Here is a 23,292-nt window from a genome sequence, read left to right as displayed (position 1 = left end):
GGCCTTCTACCCCGAAGGTAGGTATATTCCAAGCAGGTAAGAGGAGCTTACGACTGAGAGGGAAGCTTCGGCGCACCCGATGCAAGATGCTGCTAACGTCCCCTTTTCCCTCCACAGGCGCCACAGGACGTCTCGGCAGAGAGATCAGTCGTCTATAAGACAAAAGGAAGGATCAAGACAGGTACGTACTCTTTATTCGTTGGTGGGGGCTTACGGCTGAGAGGGGTGCTCCGGCAAAACCGATGAAAGATGCTGCTAATGTCCTCTTTGTCCTCCGTAGGAGTTACAGGAAGTCTCCGCAGAAGGATCCGTCTTCTGTACCACAGGATTCAACACAACATGCACAGCTCTCCAAGTTATAACAATAAAATCTTCTTCTTACTGGGCTCCGGGTTGTTAATTTGAGACAGAGGCAGGCTTTCAGGATAGTGAGTGTACGGCGAATTAAGCCAATGAAACTTTCAATCCACTCTATCACCCCACTTCAAGCAATCGTCGTGTAAACTCTCCACTTCAGACACTGCATAACCACACTCGGTGAATTAAGGCCAGCACTCACCCCACGATCGCCAGCTCCCATGTCGAGCTGGATTCCGGTCACACCCAGTAGCGAGGCAGTCAGGGTACTCTGTCACTAGCACGGGGAATCAGCACTTATTCACTCACACTCAGAAGAGAAAGACAGGGGTTCAATGACTCACTCAATACCCGCTCTCCCAAGCGGTGCGACACTCGTGCTTAGTTCGCTTTACAGTCAATGTTCAGTCTCGGTGCAGGTACATATGTGCAAACAATGTTCGGATCTTGGTACTTATCGGTCCTCCAAGGATAAAGCGTAGCTTAGTCTTCACTGACTCTCTCACAGCAACATCTCATTCCTTCTCCCACATCTCCATTCAGGACGATTTAATCGTAACTAGATCCATTCCACAGCCGCACAGCCAACCCCACAATAATCCTCAGTTGCCTTCACACATCAGTTCAGTAGCAAGGGAAAATCCACTTCTCTCGAGGGACACGTCCAAAGGAAAAGCCCATCCGAAGAAATCAAACATCCGAGGGAAGAACACACAGGAGGAGTCCACCCCCCTCCGAGGGGAGAGCACACAGGAAGAATCGTCCGCACCCCTTCTCCTCTCCTCTCCTTTCTCTGCTTCCTTGCCTGCTTCCATGGCCTCTGTACTTCCTTTTTATAGAGCTGCCCCGCCTCCATAATCCTCTCGCAGATCGCCACCTCACATCCTCCGCACCAGATGTCAATCGGTCAAATCAGGGTTGTTATGGTGACATAACGCGCAACCCAGAAGTGGGCCGGTGTTACCGTAACACCGGTCCGGGCGGAACATAATTCCAGCGGGAACTCAGTTCCGCTTCGCTTTCGTCACCTCGTGACAAAAGTACTTAGTACTACACAATGTAACTTAGTACTTAGGGTACTAAGGTCGGGAAAAGCCTGCAGTTACACATGGTAATTTTGTACGTTTTTTTACACGTTACAATATGTAACATAAAATAAAGTGTATCAAGATTATACTTAAGTGTCCTTCATGTGTATCTACAAACCTTTTCCATCTCGGCTTGTTACATATGTGTAACAGTAACTGCCTGATACATGTGCAAAAGTGCAGGCTGTTCCATAACTTAGTTACATGTTAATTAAATTTTTTTTTACATGTTATTACAGCGTCTACTACTAAGTAATTACTCTGTATCACGGACACTGTAAAATAAAGTGTTACCGAAACGTCTCATGGGTTATGGGTGTAACCATGCTTCCCTGAGAAGGGAACGAGACACTACGTCGTATGATGTCACTTTGTGGAACGCCTTCAGTGTCCAATTCTAATTGGTGCTGAGACGTCTTATGAGGTGCGACGGTGTACCGCAGAACCTACAAAGGGAGCCGGCAACACAGCAGTGACAGCCTTCTCTGGGAACCATGAGCCCCTTTTACACAGCGTGTTGATCCCAGGAAATTGCCGTAAACTTGATAGAGTGCCTTCTGTGTGAACACAAACACGTCCTGGGATTGATGCCGGGATCTTTGCCGGGATGGGGACCTAGTAACTTTTCCGGGATCAGTACCGAAACACGCCCTGTGTGAACAAAAGCCAGGACCAATGACGTAAGGGATATTTTGTTTCTCTTAGAAGAAAGTTTGTGTTCGTCATCAACAAAGAAAGAAAATAAGAGAAAGAAATATTCAAAATAGAATGAAGCAGACCTCCTTAGTATCTGCGCTGAACCTGAGAGCGTTCGTCAGCTTTGTGGAACGGTACGCGATGCGTTCGTGTACGACCGAATCCGGAAAAAAATGCTTGAGTGTGGTTTCTCGCGATTGAAAGCACAGATCATTATTAAACTTAAGACGCTTCGTAAAAAAATCCACCAAGTGCACGACTACAATGGAAAGAGCGGTAGCGGAAGATTAGACTGGCCTTTCTACAACACATCCTGATGTCACGTGTACAGAGTACAGTTTGTACCCAGTTTGGTAGCAGGGCAGCCCTTCTTGGGGGGCCTGAAGCATTCCAGCAACTGATCAGTCTTTCTCCGCTGAGAGGTCTTTCTTACATAGACAGCTAAGTACCACATTAGTGGGCTCTTTAGGTACATAACCCGGCCTCGGGTGAAGTAAAACTTTCAACCCACCTGGAGCGAAGTCCAGACAGGAGGGAGCAACTGACAGGGCTTGTAAGTCCCCAACTCTCTTGAGGGACGTGATCGCTACAGAAACGCCATCTTCAGAGCGATTTATTTCTCAGATTCAGTGTCCAATGGATTGAAGGGTGGCAGGGATAACCCCTCTAAAACTAAGTTTAGATCCCATGCCGGAACACTAACCTGAGCTGTAGGCCTTATCCTCAAAAGTACCATGAAGGAAGCGAGTTACCAGATGGTGTTTCCCCAGGGATCCACCATCTAAAGGTGCATGGAAGGCAGCTATAGCCACCACGTATACCTTAAGTGTGGATGGGGAAAGACCAAACAGAAAAAAATCCAGCACTGAATCCACTGGGCAGTTAACTGGGTCCAACAGACTCCTTCAGCACCATAAAGTGAAAACACTCCACTTTAAGGCATATAGTTTCCTCATAGAGGGAGCTCTAGAGTTGAGAATGGTCTCTACCACCTCAGCAGAGAGACCTCCATTCAGGAGCTGATCCCCCTCAGGGACCTGACCCACAGTTTCTACATCTTCGGCGGGGGGTGGGTCTCCCATGTCCGTTTAGGAGGACTACTAGGTCCGAAAACCAAACTCGGGACAGTCAGAATGGGGCTGCAAGCAGAAGATGGATCCCGTGTCGTCAAAATCTCTCTGGAACTTCCGGGAGCAGAGCGATCGGGGAAAATGCGTACAGTTGAAGCCTAGGCCACAGCTGCACCATGGCGTTCAGAGGACCATGAGAACCAAAGGGGACATCGAGAATGATCTTAAGACACAAATAGATCTACGTCCACCTGGCCATTCCCCGGGCCTCAGCCCCTGCCTCAACAGGATGTCTGCTCCCAAATTCAAGTGCCCAGGTATGTAGACTGCTCTGAGGGAGAGCAGTTTCACCCTAGGACTACAGGAGGATATGGAACGCCTCTGGAACACTGCAACTTGTTTCTTTGCCTCCTGGAATCTCTCGACGACAGTGGTTACGGGCCGGCGTTGCTGAAGAGACCAGGAGGTGACAGTGGGGCATCAAGCAAGAAGGCTTTATCCTTCAACTTGATGCCCAAGAGGTGGCTCGCTGTCCCCATGGCTGTCATGGAGCGGCCAGTGGTGCGGGCTGTCTCCTTGCTGGGTTGGAGAGATAAGTCGGTGGCCCAACTTTAATTCTTTAATGTCGTCGGGCCGTACACCTTAACATTGGTTTAAGTTCCTTAGCAGATCAGACTGGTATTCTTGTAAGATGGCCATTGTGTGAAGACAAGCAAAATCTGTGAGGAGAAATATTTCACCCTCGTGTAGTCACGTGGATTCCCATTTAACCCTTTTACAGTATGCAAATGGCTGAGGGCGGAAATATGCTAATACGGGACAGTCCGTCAGTGGTCATGGCAATATGACATCGTATTGCTCAGAAAATCCAAACGGCTTGATTATTGAAACTGTTTAGGCTTTTTGAGGATAAAAAGTGAGTGAATGGATTGTTTTCATTGTATGGTGGTTGTGTCCACCATACAAGGCAAAGACACATTTATATGCAAACACCATATAAAAGTGAATTTTTCCGATGACCCCTTTAAGGAGACCTTTATTTTAGAACATTATTATTTGCATTGCAACTCGTCATGCTTATCACATGAGACACCAAAGCCACAATAGTGCTGTATGATGGATTTATTTATTTTATTTATTTTTTATTTTTTTCATTTAAAGTATTCACAAACTTGTTAACTATATCATGAACTGTTATTCCGATTAGCAAATATGTTTAAGTGAATATTTTTTCCATTTAATAACATTTATAATGATCATGTTAGTTGATAAGTGTGTGTTATAAGTCTACAATAAGTGATGGGCGCTGCCATGTTAGTTTGCGCCGAAGTTCAGAGAGTCATATCTGTCATATTTACATCACGTAAATTCACCCACTTCTCTCGAAAGTAAGTGGCTGGTGAACTGGGAGAAGAATAGAGCAAACTATATAGTTACCTATACAATGTGTTTCTGATATTAATAAAGCATGTCGTAAAATTCTAACAGAAAATATTATTATTGCCGCTTGTATGTATGTATTTTACAAGCCATAAACGTATTGTTTTGCTATTAAGCGTTCGTGTATGAAAAATATCCATATTTAAAAACGTTATAAATAATAATAAAAATAACTAGCTTCCGGCAGACGCATCGATTTACATCGAAATAATGACCCTTGACCTGAAACATGAAGCATTGACGAACTTGTGCAGTACAGAGGATAGAGGAAAACAAAACACCATTCACGAATTAGAAGTCTAAAATTAGAATTTTTAAAGAGAAATGTTGGAGGAGCTTAAGTTTGTTACCCAGACATTTGTTTGAACCACGAGAGGCGTCAAAGCTTACGCTACCCCCAGGACATTTTTTTATATAACTCCGATTGTATTAGTGTGAAAGAAGAATATACATGTCATATACACCAAGGATGGATTGAGGATGAGTAAATCATTGTGTAATTTTCATTTTTGGGTGAATATGGTTTTGGTATATAATATTGTCTTTTTAGGCCTGTTGTACTCTACTGTGTGTAATATGGTAACACAGTCTCACCCCAAAACGTCACATACTGACAGGTCTTGACCATACGGCAACATACGACGAAAAGGGTACCCTTTAACGTCCATGTGTGACGATTCGGGTATGGTTGGGTTTAGGTATGCGTTAGGGTACCGCTAGGAGGCGCTGCTGGTGCGCTTATGTCTGCGTCTCATATTGACGTTATAGGGGTACCCTTTTCGTTGTATGTTGACGTATGGTCAAGACCCGTCAGTATATGACGTTTTGGGGTGAGACCGGGCTTATGGAGAAATCACATCAATTTACAGCTAATGATGCCAGTTGTGAAACATCTATAGCAACATAAAATACATAATCTAGACAAGAATAACAGTACTATGCATTATGTAATGTCTTAACATAAAAATTTAGATAATTAAGGTCCTTCTGTTTGTACATAACGGCTCAGACAGCCTTTTGGCGTGAATCAGCACAATACAAAAATACAGAAATATATTCCATACTATTGTAAATTACACTGAAAGAGCACTGAAAACTCAAGATAGCTATGACAGTGGTCACCATTTTATCATAGTCTGCACTGACTGAAGATCCTCTTACCTTTGTACTTATCAGCTCGTATGGCTTAAATATGAACTTCAAAGGAAATATACATTATGAATCTTTATATATTTGCAAAAAGGTACCAGCCAATTTGCTTATCGACCATTTGCCTCCTCTTAGGTTTACATTGACATCTTTGTTGACTTGAGAAACAATGTTTAATACATACATCACTTTTAAAGAGTAGGGCTAATGCTAGCTGACCTTTTTCAGGGGGGTTGTCTTGTTTTGTAGCCTTTCTCAGTCCATTTCGCTATGCAAGAGAAGAGGTATTTATGTACAAAGAGAAAGAGGCTAAAAGCTTACAGAGAGGTATAAACATGCTGAATTTCATTTTGTGTTCCAGGGAAAAACAACTTTGCTAAAAAAATATATATATATATCCTGCTCTCTCAATTTTCCTCCCTAACAGCCATTACAAAACTGGTGCTGGTATGTAGCTGCTAATTTATCCTCTCAATGTATGATATCCTGTCATCTCCTCATTTGTCTCTGAGTGTTTCTAATCAGAGATAATCCTGGTCAAATCCTTTGATTGTGAGTTTGGATGCGATCCATCTCTAAAGAAGCGATTTAATGGGCTTCATTGCACTTGGCATTAAATCATTTATCTAAAGGAATGACTGGAGATGCTTGTTTTAATAAGAGTGCTCTTCATGAAAACCAAGGAGCCTCGCCATTTAATTATCCAAAGGGGAGGTTTTTCTTAACTCTCAATCAAGCAAATTGCTGCAGATACGAAGAATTTCCCTCAAATTCACTCTTCCCTCACCTTCTTTGGAAAAGTTGGTGTGCCATCTCGTCTTGGATGAAGTCCACCACCTACAGCTTCAGCCCCTCACATTCTTCTTTTTTTTTTTTTTTACATTCTGAAAGCTTCACAACAGACTGGATTATTTATTCTTACATCACTGGAGAATGATTATGTAAGGGAAGCAGTTTAGGCGTTGGCAGTGGCTTTGTGTTGCAAGCCTGCAGACATTCCACAGATGGTAAAGAAAACTAATGGGCACAGAAACACTGCCTCCATTTTTCTCTCTCTGTCTGTTATTTGATCAATTCTAAACTTAATTCTCCAAGCACGAAAGTTACATTTGGGGAACAGGAATCTGTGTGTTTAAACATAAAAATGACAAATTATTTTATGACAGTGTAATCTTCTCTCACATGCTTCCACAGACTTGACTTTAACCTTGGAAGAAAGTTTTAAACATCATTATTGACATTCCTTTGTAGTCAAATTCACTTAAAATACACAGAGGATGTATTTTATTGGCTGAACCATTGCATTAGCTAGGCCTAACCCATTGCATAGCTTTATGTTAATGTAATTCCTTTTGTTTTTAGAGCATATTTTAACTAAAGTTGAAGGCAGAACCTGATTTCACCAAGTGCAACATGTACAGTGCCTGGATCAGCATCTTTGTTGGTCCTGAACAACATTCCAATCAACCAATCAGACACAACTTTACAGTTTATGTCAAGTTTAGGCTTATACAACCAGGGTTAGGTGATACTATATTGGTGTTATTCAACTATCATTTCCCTCTGATTTAAGGGATAACATATGGGTAGGGTTTAGGGGTAGGGATATAGTGAGGATTACATTTTCAGAGAGGAATGTTGACCCAGGAACGTGCCTAACTTGGCAAAATGCCTAACGTGCAAAGTTGAAGACCTCTCTCACTTGAGGCAGTTCAAGACAGGGAAAAGTGACTGACTTGGATAGTGGCCTACACAATTTTAGTGGCCTATACAATTTTACAGTATGTCATGTTTATGTCTTGACATGTCAAGTTGTATACAATTACAATAGATTCAGACATCATGTCTGCATCTGTGCAATACTTACTTTCTCCATGCTAGCACTTCCATTGGTATGCCTCACTACAACCTTCTACAACAAACACAGAATTCTAAGCCACACTCTTAAAATTAAAGTAATACTCAGCCTTTAGCACTTTAAGCTAAACTGATGTTAATGACCACAAAAAATGAACAAAAAACAAAATCTTGTTTACAGTTAGGTACACCTCTTAAAAAGTGAATAGGGCAAATCTGTAAACGTTAAAATATTCACAAGAAGTAAACAATATGCATGTTAATGATTTTAGAATAGAACAAAGTTTACCTTCTCTATATATCAAGTTTTACAACTTTGTTGTCATGACAACTTAATGCTGTAAACCCCAAATGCCAAAAACGACTATAACATTATGATTTAAAAAGCTTTACAGCTTATTATAATACACCTATTTTTACAGAAAAACATGAATACAAGTGTGTTTTAAAAATTGCAATCTTCACTGCTTTTAAAACCTTTATATGTTGGCCTCATTTGCTTCCATTACAATAGCCTCATTGTAACCTTGAGTTTTGTGTCCACAAATGGTGTCGAATTACCATAACTTGTATTGAACCAATAATATTTATTTAAAGGTTCTTTAATGTTTATTTGAAGTCACTTTAAAAAAGAACCCTCCTCTTATCAAAATAATATATATTTTGGCTGTGAGGACCCTGAGTTGGTTATATGGCTCGTTGGAGATTAAAACAGTTCTTTATACAAATTGGTATCCATTTTCTTTAAATGACCAGATAATTGAGGGATTTCCAAAGAACTAGAGTATAGAATGTTCTTTGTGGAGCAAAAAAAAAAAAGATCCTGTGGCATTAGGCTCTAAACCACTTTGTGGGTTTAGCTGGAACCTTTATTAAGTGTACACACTCTGCAGAGTGGTCATTCAACACTTTTGGGGCATGTTTGGATTTATTTTCATATACGATCACAAAATGCAGCCGTACTGGACTTTGTGCGTACAACAAGATGATATCCTGCAGGCATCCATGCAGACATCATTATTATTTTTTATTAGAGTAAAGCAATATGAAGCAAACAAATCCATGCATAAATATCACATAATTTACTATTCATTTACTACAGCCATCATTTACTATTATAAATGATGAATGTACTTTTTGTTCTGAATGTAAATAAATGACTATACATAAATAATACATGTAAAGATAAAAAATATGTGGAGCTTGAAAACACTGAATATAAATTAGAGAACCATTTTCTCATTTTCATCATTGTTTTTTGTCAGATAATTTACAATACCTTTCCAGTGTTAAATGAAAACAAATAGCCTTTTTTTCAATGTTTCAAATATACCTGTTTGCAATTTATACTGTATATTAAACTCAGTGTCCATGTGTACTGCTGGTTCGGATGTCCACACATCCTGCACCTGTCCACCTAAATCAAATTTCAGCTCATGTTTTGGAAGATGTAATCTGTCACATAACCTTGAAATTGGAGGAGAGGCACCATCAGTCAAAACCTAATGTTTATCAAGAGGCACTTCAGTATGTCTCAACATTAAACTATTTTCGGTCCTCATGTGGTAATTGTCAAGGGGTTTTATTTATTATTGTGTTGTATATTATATTATATTTGTTCATTTTTGATTAACTCTGATTATACTATTTGCATGACAGGTAGAAATACCACTTTATGTTTTGAACTGCCAAGAAATTAAAGTTGAGATATATGTTAATAAATAACTCAAAATAATTATTTATTTTAAGGAGGAGAGATATCACGTATGGTTTTGGGTTTTGAATCACGTTTAGGTTTTCATGTCCTTTATTTTGTTATTGTCATAGCTCTGTCCCCTGTTCCTCATGTGATCTTGTCATGTGGATGTTTTGATTGGTTCATTGTGTCCATTGCTTTCAGGTGACCTTGGCTGCATTTAAGTCTTTATTTTTTTCAAAATAAAGTAAAAAAAAAAATTATGCTCTTCCCTCGCTAACTTCCCTCCATCTCTTTCACTCGGATATACTGAACGTCATTGCTTATGTTGCACAAGTGTCCACTACTGCCAGAACCCTGGCCTTGCTATGTGTTTAACTGAAACACATCATTGATCACTTGGAATCCAATATGGAGCTGAATTATTATTATTAATATTATTTGTTTTTTTCCCCTTATAGGTTTATGCAATAATAATAACTACAAACTATAACTAAAAAAAAAACAGTCAGCTTAAAGTAGCTACAATAATAAAATGTGATTAAATGTCAAAATAACTCTATTATCATTGTGTGGTGGGGGTAAATTAAGCGCAACCTGCTGTGACATCACAATCGTGTTGAATTGTGGTCTATGGATCTGCCTGAAATGTACATATTGAGTAGACTAACTCCATATCAAAATCAAAGTGGTCTAGGGTCTGTCCAAATAAACTTCCCTCATCCACTTGACGAAGTTGAACGCACTTCAAAATGGCGGTGTGGATTCTCTGAGGGGAAGAGTGTGTGAAGAAGTATGTCTAAAATTGGAGTTAAATGCAGCCCTTGTTAGTCAAGTCAAGGTAAATCAACCCATGGTCAGACCCAGACTTCACCCACTGGCAATATTTGAAAAATGCTGAAAAAGTGGGGGGTGGGGGTGGGTTGGGGGGGATGAGTCCCATTTCTGGCCCTGGCCCTGTCCCAGATGGCAGCCTAAGCACTCGTGGTCTTCCTCTGAGTCCGCACTTTCGTGACGTAACGCCGCTTTGACTGTCGGGAAGAAGTCTGCTGCTGAGCCCGCATTAGTGCAGGCTCGGCAAAAGTGTGCATCGAGGGCGCAAATCGACCGAGGGTCGCTCGTGAGCCCCCTTCTGAGACCTAAAATGACAAATGGGACACTCTACGGTCTCACGGACTTAACGGACACGCGGCAGCCAAGTCCACAAGACCGAAAGTGCATATGAAGTGTGCCATTTGGGATAGGGCCGCTGTAGGCAAGGGCGTGGTGAGCTGGTACCTGGTATACGCCACGCAGTATCACAAAATCCAATAGGAAAATTCAACTGCAGTAGTCACCGTTCAACCTGAAGAGGGCAGCACTCAGACATTTGTACACCATATATTGTAGAATTAAAACACTTTATACCCAAATGTCAACAAATTTACTTGAATCAATGAACAGAATTAATAAAGCCCCAGTCTTACAGATCATTAACTAAAAAAAGTTATTTTAGGGTTTAGTTACCCTTTAAGTTCAAGTCAATCATTTGATTCTGTTACTGTCACCATTGTTAAATATAACTGCAGGTTCACTTCAACTCTGCTCGCTTCTGTGGACTATGCGTTATAGAAATATCAAAGAAAGGTATTTCAAAGTATTCATAGCTGTAATATAAAAATAGCATTGTATAAATATTTTCTCAGATACCCAAGATACTTTGCATTGCATTTAATATAATAAGCAAACAACTAGATATGCCATACAAGCCATGAGTCATTCAAGTAGTTTATCAGAAATTCACCAGAAACCACATGCTTTAGTACAAACGAGTACAAAAAATACTACCACACCCTTCCATACAAACAACAACAGGCCTCTTTTTAACCCTCAAATAATACAGAAAGTAAAAATAAAATAAATGCAGATATATGTGGTAGGATCTCAAAACAAATGCAGAGAGAGAAGTAAAAGTAGGCGGGACCATTTAAAGAAAGAGAAGTGCTATGATTGGCTCCTGTTTGGGATACTTCCTGAATAAACAAAAACAGAGGAGCACAGCTGGGTAGAGTTTGAACTGAACTGTAGAAGAAGCTGTTAAAAGATACTTCTGTGGGATTCCACCATCCTTCACTGTCTGTGTGTGTCCGGGACAGATCGTCTGGATGTAATCTGCCGTGTGAGGGAGAAGGAGGCATTTCAGAGGGGAAGAGAGAAAGTGAAACTCTTTGCAGATTTAAAAGTTCTTGGGAGGAGTCACACAGGCAGCAAAAACATCACTGAGAAAGAATGGAAAAAGGATATGAGATTCTCTCAAATAACACGTATACAAATACTGCCAGTGTTAATATCACAGGTATGTAGTCTTCATGGTTCTTTTTACACTTCCCCCCTCTGTTCTAATGTTTCACTGTCTTTTTGTGTGTGTGTGTGTCTGTGTGTGTGTGTTTTTTGGGGGGTTTGAATTTAAGTGAGTGGATTTTGAAACTGGCTACATATTCAGGCAGAACATCCTGCATCTTGCATCATTTAAGTCTCTATATAAATATGTGCAGTCAAAGCACAGAGGTATCTGCAGGAAATGCAATGACCTCACTGCTAAACAAATGTAAATGCAAACGTACATAGTGTGAACAAGCATGGAGTGTCATTCAGCAAACTCAGCACATTCTTGTGTTTTGTGATGCCTGTCCTCTCATTTTCAAGGGCATGATGAGACCACCACACCAGTGTTGTTATTATTAACTAAAACTAAAATTACTTATAAATATTAGGTAAAAACTTAAACTTAAAAAACTTACTAAAAATAAAATGTTTACACTGAAGTGTAAATTAAAGCTGAATAAAAATATTAACATACTAAAATTAAATTGAAAACTGAAAATATAAAAGCTAATTATAAATATGAATAAATACTATAACAGTATGTATATAATATGTATAAATGATAATAAAATAACAATACACCATTCACAGTCTAAGGCTGGAAAATGTAATCCCTTCATTAGGATATCCTTACAACACAATTCATTTGGTGACAAATAAATATTTTGGATTTCCATCTGCTAATGTCAGCCATGCTCTTGGTAGTAAACGGTCTGATTATATTTGTGTTTATTATTATTTTTTTAAGTGTAATATTTACGAATGGTGAAAGCATTAAATAAATAAAAACTAGGTGAAGTGCAAAAGGTGGTCTTGGCACCAGCAGAAACTACAAAACCAAATTATTATGTTTAATAAGCTATATCCTCACATGCTCAAAAATCACAGCTTTGGGGTGTGAAATATGATGAAATTTCGAAATTCATGAATATCATTAATGTTAATGCTCAGACTGATTGTGCTAGCTTATAAACCTGCTAATCCATAGCTACTGAAAACCATATCAATCACAAATCAAATCAATTCTCTAATTATTAGCTTGACTGCTAAACATAGCAATGAAAGCCTTAATTAAAAGAAACATCGAAAGTGGGAAAATTACAGATGCATTCATTAATAGATTATTTATCATTTTGTCCATTTAATCATCTTCTGTATTTGCGAGCTGTTATTTGATTCCTCTAATTTAAATACTGTAATAACTCCTTTTCTTTTAAGGTGAAGTAAATTAGTTGGGACTTTTGAAATCCTATGAGTGAAGTGAAAGCAATGTTTTCCACACGTCACATTTGACCGGACTGTGACGCAAAACAATGCTTTTTCATACAGTATATTAGTCATACAAAACTGTCTATTTGGCAAACAACATCCCTTTTGAGATTTTGCATTATCTTTTCCCTGAAGTCAAATATTTTGCTGTTTGCAAATATCTTTTGTGCTCTGAGTCAGAGCTTCCTGAAATAATACCCTGAGACTATCACTGGACAATCCACCATTTTTGTTCGAATGTGCTTCCTGTGTAGGTTGTTTCCTAATGAAAACATAACTGGAAATTGCACTCTTTGGCTAAGTGTTGTCAACATTTTGAAACTCGCGTTGTTCTTGATCCATCACTGTGGTTTTAATCTCCCTGATTTGGAACAAATGAACAGGATTGCACAAACGACGTTGCCTGCTGACGGACGGGAGAACATTTAGCTTGTAAATTGAAAGCTCAAATATGTTCTAATAAAGTCAGTTATTGTGGTACAAACATGCGGTCTGACCCAATGTGTCACTGTCCGGTGTCACTACTGATAATTGAGAATAGTAGGTGTAGGTTCACTTTTAAGGTGTATAAAAAACGACCATTTTTCAGAGGCGTATTTTGTGTCAGTACAGAGAGGGAATTTTGACGGAGATGCCACATTTATAGACGCAAGATGAATGTAGCCATATGGTGGAGGTCCGGACCCATGTTTGGGTGGTTCTGCTGGCCATGGTGTTTTTTCATTTTTGTGCTTTTTTGCCTCCTGTTCTCGCCAGATGGCTGTCACACAAGCCATTCCTCACCCGCAGTTGCCTAATTTGCCATTATTCTTTTTCTAATGGGGCCATTAACAACATCACTGATAATTGAATCGAAAGTTTCCCTCGATTGGGCCATTTTGGGGTTTTAATGCACATCTGAGACTGTTCTTGCAAGTTCCAGTCTTAAGCTGCTTCCGTTCGATTTGTCCAAATCAATAACACAAACGATTACAGATTGTTGGGCTACTGGTATTCAGTCAGTTTACATATTTGAAGGAATGAAAATAACATCAGACAATGAAATTGCCTATTGTGAAAACTTAATTGCTTTTTTTTTTATATGTGAACTAACCCTATGGGAATATGATATCAATATGACATCATTGTGGACCTGTTAGTCATTTAAAAACTTCAAAGTCAAATTAATTACAATATGCCAATTACAATTTAAAATTAACTGCAATATTTACCCAAAATAGGGTCAATGTGTCAAGATAGTAAAGATAGTTTGATTGATGATTAATAATAAGAACAAATTATTTATTTTAAAATTAATTTATAGTTTTTTATAGCTAAATTGACATTCCCAGAATTCCCCGCGTCACTTCACATTTGTTGTATTTCCGTTGAAATAACTGTTTCTTCTTAGTTTGTTCTAATAAGTTCAAGTACATTGTGTGACATTTCAGTTACCATGATGGTGTGTAGTATTTGTGTGAATGATAATGTGTATTTATCTGCTGGTCGGTAAACATGGCGAATACAATAGTATTTATCAAAAGTTAATATCACATGATTGTGTAATTTCATTAGTTAATTCTGGTGTTTGTGTTTTCATTGCAGGTTTACAACCTAAATAGCTAACTAACGCGCTCAATAACGTCACTAATCTCCAGCTGATAGGCTAGCGTAGCGGTAGCATTCAGGCTACCCAGTTTGTGGATGATTATTGTGTATGTGTGCGCAATAAAAGCTCATAAAGTGACTCGAGTTGTATCCGCCGTGCTTGTCCTGAAACCCTTCCAGTGGGGAGTTTATTGAGCTATAGCAGGTAGCTTAGTAAAAAACTGGACACATACGTTACACACTGTGCACCGTTTATATATTAGTATTTACATTCTCAGCTTGTGGGAAAGCTGCTTGTGACGATCTTTGATTCATCATGTGACTTTCTCATCACCAGCTGTTTTTGGTTTTCAGTACAAAACAGATATTAGTGGTTGGTATAGTAACATTTTACTGTAAATGTAAGTTAAATCTGTAAATCCTGAGCAAAAAAGGGAATCCAGCTACATTTGTGGTAAGCTTTAATAAATTCTAAACATTACCAACGCATTTGGGCTTGAGAGCTTTCTTCAGTGTGTACACAACAGACACGATGCATGAACATTAAAGAAACATCTCCATACTGAGTTACTCATACAAAGAAAATTAACAACAGCTAACAAAGTCCATTCAATACTTCACTGTCTGCTTCCACGCACCCTGTGAGCTGATAAGTCACTCCAGATCCTACCTTACTAAAATCTGTAAATCCTAAAATGTTACAACATTTTTACTGTCAATTTCTGGCAACCACAGCTGCCAGTTTTTTTGTACCCTAAATTTAATGTAACATTTTTTTTTTACAGTGTATATGTACTTTAAAAAGTATATATAGCCTAGTAGCTAAAAATGTAAAAACACTTTACTGTCAAAACGATACCTACCCTGAAAGTGGATTTTTTTTTATGTGTAAGCCTAAAGAGGGGGTGACATCCTTTGACAGTTTGCTTGGGTAGTCTGATTATTGAAAACCTTCCAACCACAGGAAGCTGTTGCTGTATCTAAAGCTTACTCTGTTTGTTTGTTTTTCCTTTCCACTTGTAAGAACTTGTCACTGGCGTAAAAAGAAACACCAAAATGCTTAAAAGAGGTGCTATTTTAAGTCTCTTTGCAGTCATGAATATTCTACACTTCTGACACAACTTATCGCGGTTCCTTCAGCTGGTTGCATAAAGTATAAAAAGGAACATCAAAATGAGTGTTCAACATGCTAGCATATCTCTTTCTCCCTCTCTACTCATGTAATACAAACAGAGTAACAGCACTGACATCCATCGGGAAGTTTTGTTCCCTGTCACAAGGTGTTTGGAGACTGACTTCATCCAGTTAGTTCATTGCTAACCTTGTATTATGAGGCTACACATACAGAGACTGAGACAGTTGACAGTTAATTATAGGAGCCATGGATCGCTGTAGACATGTTTGTCAGCTGTATGCCGATTGACTCGCGACTTGTTTATTTTTCAATGCTGCTCCATTGTTTTCTGGAGCTGCTTAGATGAGTCTATTTTGCAACGTGTGAGAAGTGCCCCGGGGCTCGCCATAATGATGGTAATAAGAGAATGCATCCTGAACTGAGAGAGAGAGAGAGAGAGAGAGAGAGAGAGAGAGAGAGAGAGAGAGAGAGAGAGAGAGAGAGAGAGAGAGAGAGAGAGAGAGAGAGAGAGAGAGAGAGAGAGAGAGAGAGAGAGAGAGAGAGAGAGAGAGAGAGAGAGAGAGAGAGAGAGAGAGAGAGAGAGAGAGAGAGAGAGATAACTGCATTGTTTGGGGAGAGGAAATAATTGGTGAAGGTGACCTGATATGTTCATGAGTGAATTACCCACAGTCCTCCTCTCATTTAACCTGCGCTGTTGTACTGTCCCACTTCTTCACTTCATTTTGTTCTGTATCTGCAGTTTTAAGTATCTGCAGTATTTTTAAACATAAATGCTCCATTCATTCTAAGTGCAGCTGAACAGGGCAGTTGAAAGTCTTTAAACAGTAGGGCATAGGGAGAGTCTTTAAACTCTCATCACATGTGAAAATGTATTTTTCATTCGGAATTCAATACTGAGGCCCCTAAAATCAATTTTAATTATTCTAACTAATCCGTATACAAGCATCACTGCAATTTGTGAAAGACAGAGAGTGAGAAAAGAATGTGTTTAATTCAAATAGAGTGATGGAGACAAACTGAGAGGCAGATTGAGGTAATGGAAGAGACAGAGTGTGATGGTTGGAAATGCTGAGACAGACAGTGAAAGATGGAGGAGTGTCAGTCAACTCTGCTGTGATGGAGACCAGGGAGACTTTCTTAAACACCTCGTACATACTCAAACTTACACAGTTTTGTAGCTGTTAAAGACTATTTCTGGTCTTATTCTCAAAGCTCTCAGATGTGAAATAACTAAAGTTGTGGGCAGTGAAAAAACAGATTGGTATTACTTTGTGCATTAATGAATATCCACGTAGTCTGCCTGTTTGCTTGCATTTTCATGAACTACACTACACCATTTTCAACTAAAAACAGTGTTTGGGGGCCTGAAAACGCAGATTTTTGAAAGTGCACGTTTTTTTAAACAATCCCGTTCGTCTCCGGGTCAACTGTAAAAACACGAATTTGTGAAAACGGTTACGTCATGCACATGCGTGTTACGTCTTCAGTCTACAGGTGTGTAGTGTTTCTTTACAAAGTGACATTGCCACCTACTGGCCTGGTAGCAGAGTACAGCAATTTTTGTCGTTTTCGCAGATCCGTGTCAACAGGGATTGTTTTGACAACGGCGTCATCTTTGCGCGAAAAACGCAAAGGAAAAAGTTCATCGCTGTTCATTTTAGTTCATCGTTGTCATGAAACATACCCAAAGTTACCTGTTTTCATTTATTCCATTGTCCTGCTCTTGATTTGTTTCTATAGTTATTGATTAATTAGCCTAGTTCACACCTGTTCATCACCCGGTGTATTTAGGCCCTTCACACTACAATTTTCATCTGTTTTTATCGCATCATCATCTTTGGACATTCGACGTGACAATTGTTTCAAATTAAAAATAATATATGTATTTTAAAAAAAAATCTAAATAATATACAGGTATATTTATATTAACTTTTAAACAAATAATTATGTTTTATTAAATATTTATTAATGGTTTATATCATTTATTAATGTTTTATTTTCATTTATAACATCTTTGCTTATTTATAATTGATAGTATAAAAATATATATACAGTGACGGTAAGGCTGACAAATATGCTGCAATATGTTTTGCCAACGCTATCTCATGACCACGAGTTCGTACGAGTGCGAGGTAGCTAATCCATACGAATGCGTTACAAATTTGTCTAAACTTTAGTTATGGGTGTCACGGGTATGGTGCGGATGAAGACAGGCAGACGGGTACAATACTCCAAATCAAACTTTTACTAGAATAAACTTACAAAAAGCTGGTACAGGCTGAAGGGTAACACTCAAACACAGTAACATAAACATTGACCGACAACTGAAAGGTGAAAGACAGGAACTTAAATACACAGAGGATGACGAGGGTACAACAGGTGATGACAATGAAGGATGATTAACTGATTAACTAGACAGGTGATGAAAATGAACTAATGATGATGAAGAAAACAAACAGAAAGTCCATGATAAACGTGACATAACGCCCCCCTTCAACAAGGCGCGACCTCGCGCCGTAGAACAACAAAGGGGTGGGGGGGTGGGCGCCCTGGAGGCTGATGAAGGGGTGGCCGATCTGGAGCAGGAAGCCTCCAGGGCGGAGCAGGCCTTTCTGGCGGCCAGGGCGGAGCAGGACGTGCAGGCGGCCAGGGCGGAGCAGGACATGCAGGCGGCCAGGGCAGAGCAGGACGTGCAGGCGGCCAGGGCAGAGCAGGACGTGCAGGCGGCCAGGGCGGAGCAGGACGTGCAGGCGGCCAGGGCGGAGCAGGACGTGCAGGCGGCCAGGGCGGAGCAGGACGTGCAGGCGGCCAGGGCGGAGCAGGACGTGCAGGCGGCCAGGGCGGAGCAGGACGTGCAGGCGGCCAGGACCCTTCGGGCGGCCATGGCGGTGTGGACCCTTCGGGCGTCCATGGCGGTGTGGACCCTTCGGGTGGCCATGGGAACCGTGTCGGAAGGGCCTCCACGATCCCCTCAGAGGACTTATTGCCCCCCCCCCAAAATTTTATTGGGGAGGTCAGCACTGGACTGGACCAGCGGCGAAGAGGGCTCTGAGCTGACCGGGGCCAGCGGCGAAGGCGGTCCTGGGCTGGACGGGACCAGCGGCGAAGGCTCTGGGCTGGACGGGACCAGCGGCGAAGGCTCTGGGCTGGACGGGACCAGCGGCGAAGGCTCTGGGCTGGACGGGACCAGCGGCGAAGGCTCTGGGCTGGACGGGACCAGCGGTGCAGGAAGCTCTGGGCTGGACGGGACCAGCGGTGCAGGAAGCTCTGGGCTGGACGGGACCAGCGGTGCAGGAAGCTCTGGGCTGGACGGGACCAGCGGTGCAGGAAGCTCTGGGCTGGACGGGACCAGCGGTGCAGGAAGCTCTGGGCTGGACGGGACCAGCGGTGCAGGAAGCTCTGGGCTGGACGGGACCAGCGGTGCAGGAAGCTCTGGGCTGGACGGGACCAGCGGTGCAGGAAGCTCTGGGCTGGACGGGACCAGCGGTGCAGGAAGCTCTGGGCTGGACGGGACCAGCGGTGCAGGAAGCTCTGGGCTGGACGGGACCAGCGGTGCAGGAAGCTCTGGGCTGGACGGGACCAGCGGTGCAGGAAGCTCTGGGCTGGACGGGACCAGCGGTGCAGGAAGCTCTGGGCTGGACGGGACCAGCGGTGCAGGAAGCTCTGGGCTGGACGGGACCAGCGGCGCAGGAAGCTCTGGAGTTGGAGTGGGGCTGGTGGCATCATCGACGGTGAAGGATGATCCGTTATTCCATAATACCCACTCCACATAGGCAGCAAAGTTCTCCCGAGGCCCATCTCCGGGCAGGCGTGCTTTGGCCTCAGCGTTGAGGCCTGCCCGGAAGAACATACAGAGGCTGATGTCATCATAATGTACCAAAGGTACCAAGTCCAAATACCTCTGTGTGTGGGCCTCGAGAGACTGATCCTCCTGGGAAAGGAGAAGGATCTGGACGGCTGGAAGATCCATACTGTCTTGGTCGGTCAATCTGTCACGGGTATGGTGCGGATGAAGACAGGCAGACGGGTACAATACTCCAAATCAAACTTTTACTAGAATAAACTTACAAAAAGCTGGTACAGGCTGAAGGGTAACACTCAAACACAGTAACATAAACATTGACCGACAACTGAAAGGTGAAAGACAGGAACTTAAATACACAGAGGATGACGAGGGTACAACAGGTGATGACAATGAAGGATGATTAACTGATTAACTAGACAGGTGATGAAAATGAACTAATGATGATGAAGAAAACAAACAGAAAGTCCATGATAAACGTGACAATGGGTAGGTTTAGAGGCGGGGTCAGGGCTAGGTCATTCATACGAATTCATACGAATTGGGCAACTCGTAAAATATGTACGATTTAGCAAAAACCATACAAATTCGTATGAGTGAGGTCGTATTAATTCTTACGAATTAGCCTCCTGATAAAATGCGTACGAATTGCCGTGAGATCGGGTTGGCTTTGCTGCCAAATATGCTACAACCAAGTAATGATTTAAGGGTCTTTTTTTGCTTTGCATTTAAAAGCCTTTTAGCACCAGACTGCAACATAACAAAATGTGGGGGGGAAAGGGTCTGAATACTTTCTGAATCCACTGTAAAATTGATATTTTACATTCATTGATATTTTATAATAATGTTTATTTTAATTATTGCCTGTTTGTGTACATTTTCTTTTACATCGCAGCAGTAATTCATCAAATAATGATTAAACAATGGAGAAAATATATTATAACAATGTAGTCATACACATTTTCTGCATATGACAACGATTCTGTACATTTTTAGCACAGTATGGCAGATAGTTGATAGTCTGCTAAATCATCTAATTGCCCCATTGCCCAGTTAGAGGATGGGTGTTGGATATTTTTTTTATATTTAAAAAAAAAAAAAAATTGAATAGTTTATGGGCATGTTTTTGCTGTTAGCTGATATGGAATAGTTCCTTTAGTCAATATGGTGCTAAAGCAACACTAATGCAAATGCACAATAAAATGCAAATAAATAATTTATTGTCAGTTTCATCCTCAGACTGTTACACACTCCCTTTGTCCTTTTATAAAGGCTACTGTGGTATCTCATGTTTAACACATGCACAAACACACAAAATCAACCACAAAATGACCACCATGCCTGTAAGGGAAATAACTGTCTAAAATCTTCTTGAACAGCTTAAATTTCACACACAGTCTCTAGCCTGTAGCGACAAAGCACTCTTGCCGCATTATAAGTCTGGTTCAACCCTGGTTTGACAGAATTAGGATGAAAGGAAGCATTGTGAGGAACCGGTAATATGTCTTATGACTGTAGACATCTAAAGAAGCACAGATAGCCACGTTTGCCTGGTCAGTAACAATAACTGCTTACAAAGGAACGAGAAGATCCCAATCAAAGCCTGTACATGTAATTAAACGGATTTGGTGCCCAGCGAGGGTCTATCTGCAGACCCGAGGCAACAGTGTTCATCGAGAGCTGAGCTGAGAGAGACAGCAGGCCCTGAGACAGCGCTTTATGAGAGCTTGAGACGAGTGCTCTGATGACAGGTTGTCTCCCACAGAGGAAACAGAGCCATGGGTTCAGGTTTGGGCTTCAAAGCCCCTGGTCTAAGCAGATAATCGAAAGGCATGTGAGCTGGAAAATGTAAGGCTGAATCAAAGACTTGATTACTATTATAGCAGTGGCGCCTCAGGCTAGAGGTGAAGATGATGGTAGCTTGCTTTCTGACACCTTTTATGCCCATTCGATGTTCAGTTGCATCAGAGGCAGGGCTGTGGGCAGTCATTTGGTGAACACTCCTGGGGCTGATATTGTGTACAGTATGTTGTTTCAAGTGTTGGATGTGCTTGTGGAGGAATACGTGTCTGCTTTATAGGAACTCATTATATATAAACGAATATAAACAAATGTATATTCATATAATGCTTTTACAAAGACTAATGTATTTACATTAATGAATATGTATGAAAATGAATGAATCATTAAATAATATATTATTTATAAAATACATATTTGAGTAAGCAATAATTTGAACCATAATATACGCTCATTCTGTCACGTCTGTGGCCTGTTGCATGAAGCCAGTTTTAGTTGCCACCCAGGTAAGTTTGGAAAGTTTTTCGGGCACAAGAAGGTGGATTGGTTTTTAGCGGGTTTCGTTGCCATGATAATTTAAGCTACAGAGCTAGCCTGCTTCGGTCATTTACTCTGGGTTAGAGATTGCAGACCAGATCTGTCTATATATAGACCTTATGCACCAGAGAAACACTCCGAAGGGCAGAACATGACTATAAATGATCAAATTACTTCCTTGAAGTGACCATTGTTCCCTTTGCTAACAGACATGTGGAAGGGCCCTTCGTGAAGGGATTCAGTTGTTCACATTACGTACCGTATTAAGAACTCAAATACAGGACATAAACCATATTTTGCTGCGTGGCCTTTGTTTGTGAAAGTCAATGCACTGTTTTTTTCGTTCGAGTTTTTGAGAAGTTCTGAGAAATCTGATTGTTTGGTTATTTTGATTTCTGATATTTGATTTTGATGTTATTTAATAAAGACCGCAGCACAAACATCCTGCTGCTTTTTCCCCATTCCTGCTGCAACCAATGGTGACACATTTGAAAGTTTGGGTTACATGAACCCATAAATACTTTTTTTTCAGCAAGCGCGTTAAATTGATCAAAAGTGACAGTAAATACAAATAATGAATATAAATTAGTTTATTTAGCCTATATTTTATGAGTTCCCATTTAATTGAACTAATACCACTTAAGTTGTCACACAAAGCTCCACCCCAACATTGTGTGAGGAAATTTTATTTGACAAATATTATCTCCTCAGATTTGCTAGGGACCCACAAGGCCTCCATTTCGACCCAAATTCTGTTCCATCTCCAGTCACACTCAGTGTTAAAACAGCTGAAAAACAAACCTCAAATATTTACTCTGAGCTCAGCCATGTTCATTTCTGTCCTCGCCATATATTATATGATTATATCATGGAAAATACGCTCAAATTTCAAGAAAGGCTTTGTTGGTAATTTTGGGGATTAAAGTGATGATTGAAGACAGCGAAGAAGAAATATAGAGCATATTGGTCGCACACAACCATGATTCCCTGAGGGACAATCTTTGCCTTTATTACATCTCTGGACTCACTGTGTTATTTTCTCTCTCATGCTCTCTCTCTCTCATGCTCTCTTTCTCTCTCGCTCTCTTACACACACACACACTCACTCAATCTCTATGTCACTTAATCACATGGAATTTGTGAGACATGGACAGGGCTTTGCAAAGGCCCTTTTTTACCGTGTGTCTTTGTATGTTTGTTTGCTTGAAAAGCTGATGAAATTCCTGTGAAACCTATAGCTCTTCCCTGGCTGTACTTGTTGTGTAGACACATTTTAGTTGAACTGAATTGGTACAGAGAACCAATAAAGGAATTTTTATTTTCTGCACACTCATTTGAGGGCAGGAAATGAGAAGAGATGACTGGAAAATACGCTAAACGCTAAAAAGCAGCAGTCCTGCCCAGCCTGTGTCAGTGCATGAGTAGGAACTTCCTTCAGAGATCAT

At 40.7% G+C, this 23,292-nt stretch overlaps 1 protein-coding gene across 1 annotated transcript in view; it reads left to right on the top strand.

Moving 5' to 3' along the window:
- The first annotated feature begins 11,352 nt into the window (after window positions 1–11,352).
- The window catches only part of LOC307006698 (uncharacterized protein), a 125,052-nt gene continuing 113,112 nt past the window's right edge, over window positions 11,353–23,292 (top strand). Inside the window, exon 1 of the mRNA XM_079627916.1 lies at window positions 11,353–11,688. Coding sequence (XP_079484042.1) covers window positions 11,622–11,688 — 67 coding nt within the window. The 5' untranslated portion in view covers window positions 11,353–11,621. The remainder of the gene's footprint in view (window positions 11,689–23,292) is intronic.

Source organism: Phoxinus phoxinus, assembly GCF_949152265.1.
Source record: "Phoxinus phoxinus genome assembly, chromosome: 11".
In the NCBI taxonomy this organism is placed as follows: domain Eukaryota; kingdom Metazoa; phylum Chordata; class Actinopteri; order Cypriniformes; family Leuciscidae; genus Phoxinus; species Phoxinus phoxinus.
The sequence above is the reverse complement of the archived record's forward strand: the minus strand, read 5'-3'. Positions and strand labels throughout refer to the sequence as shown.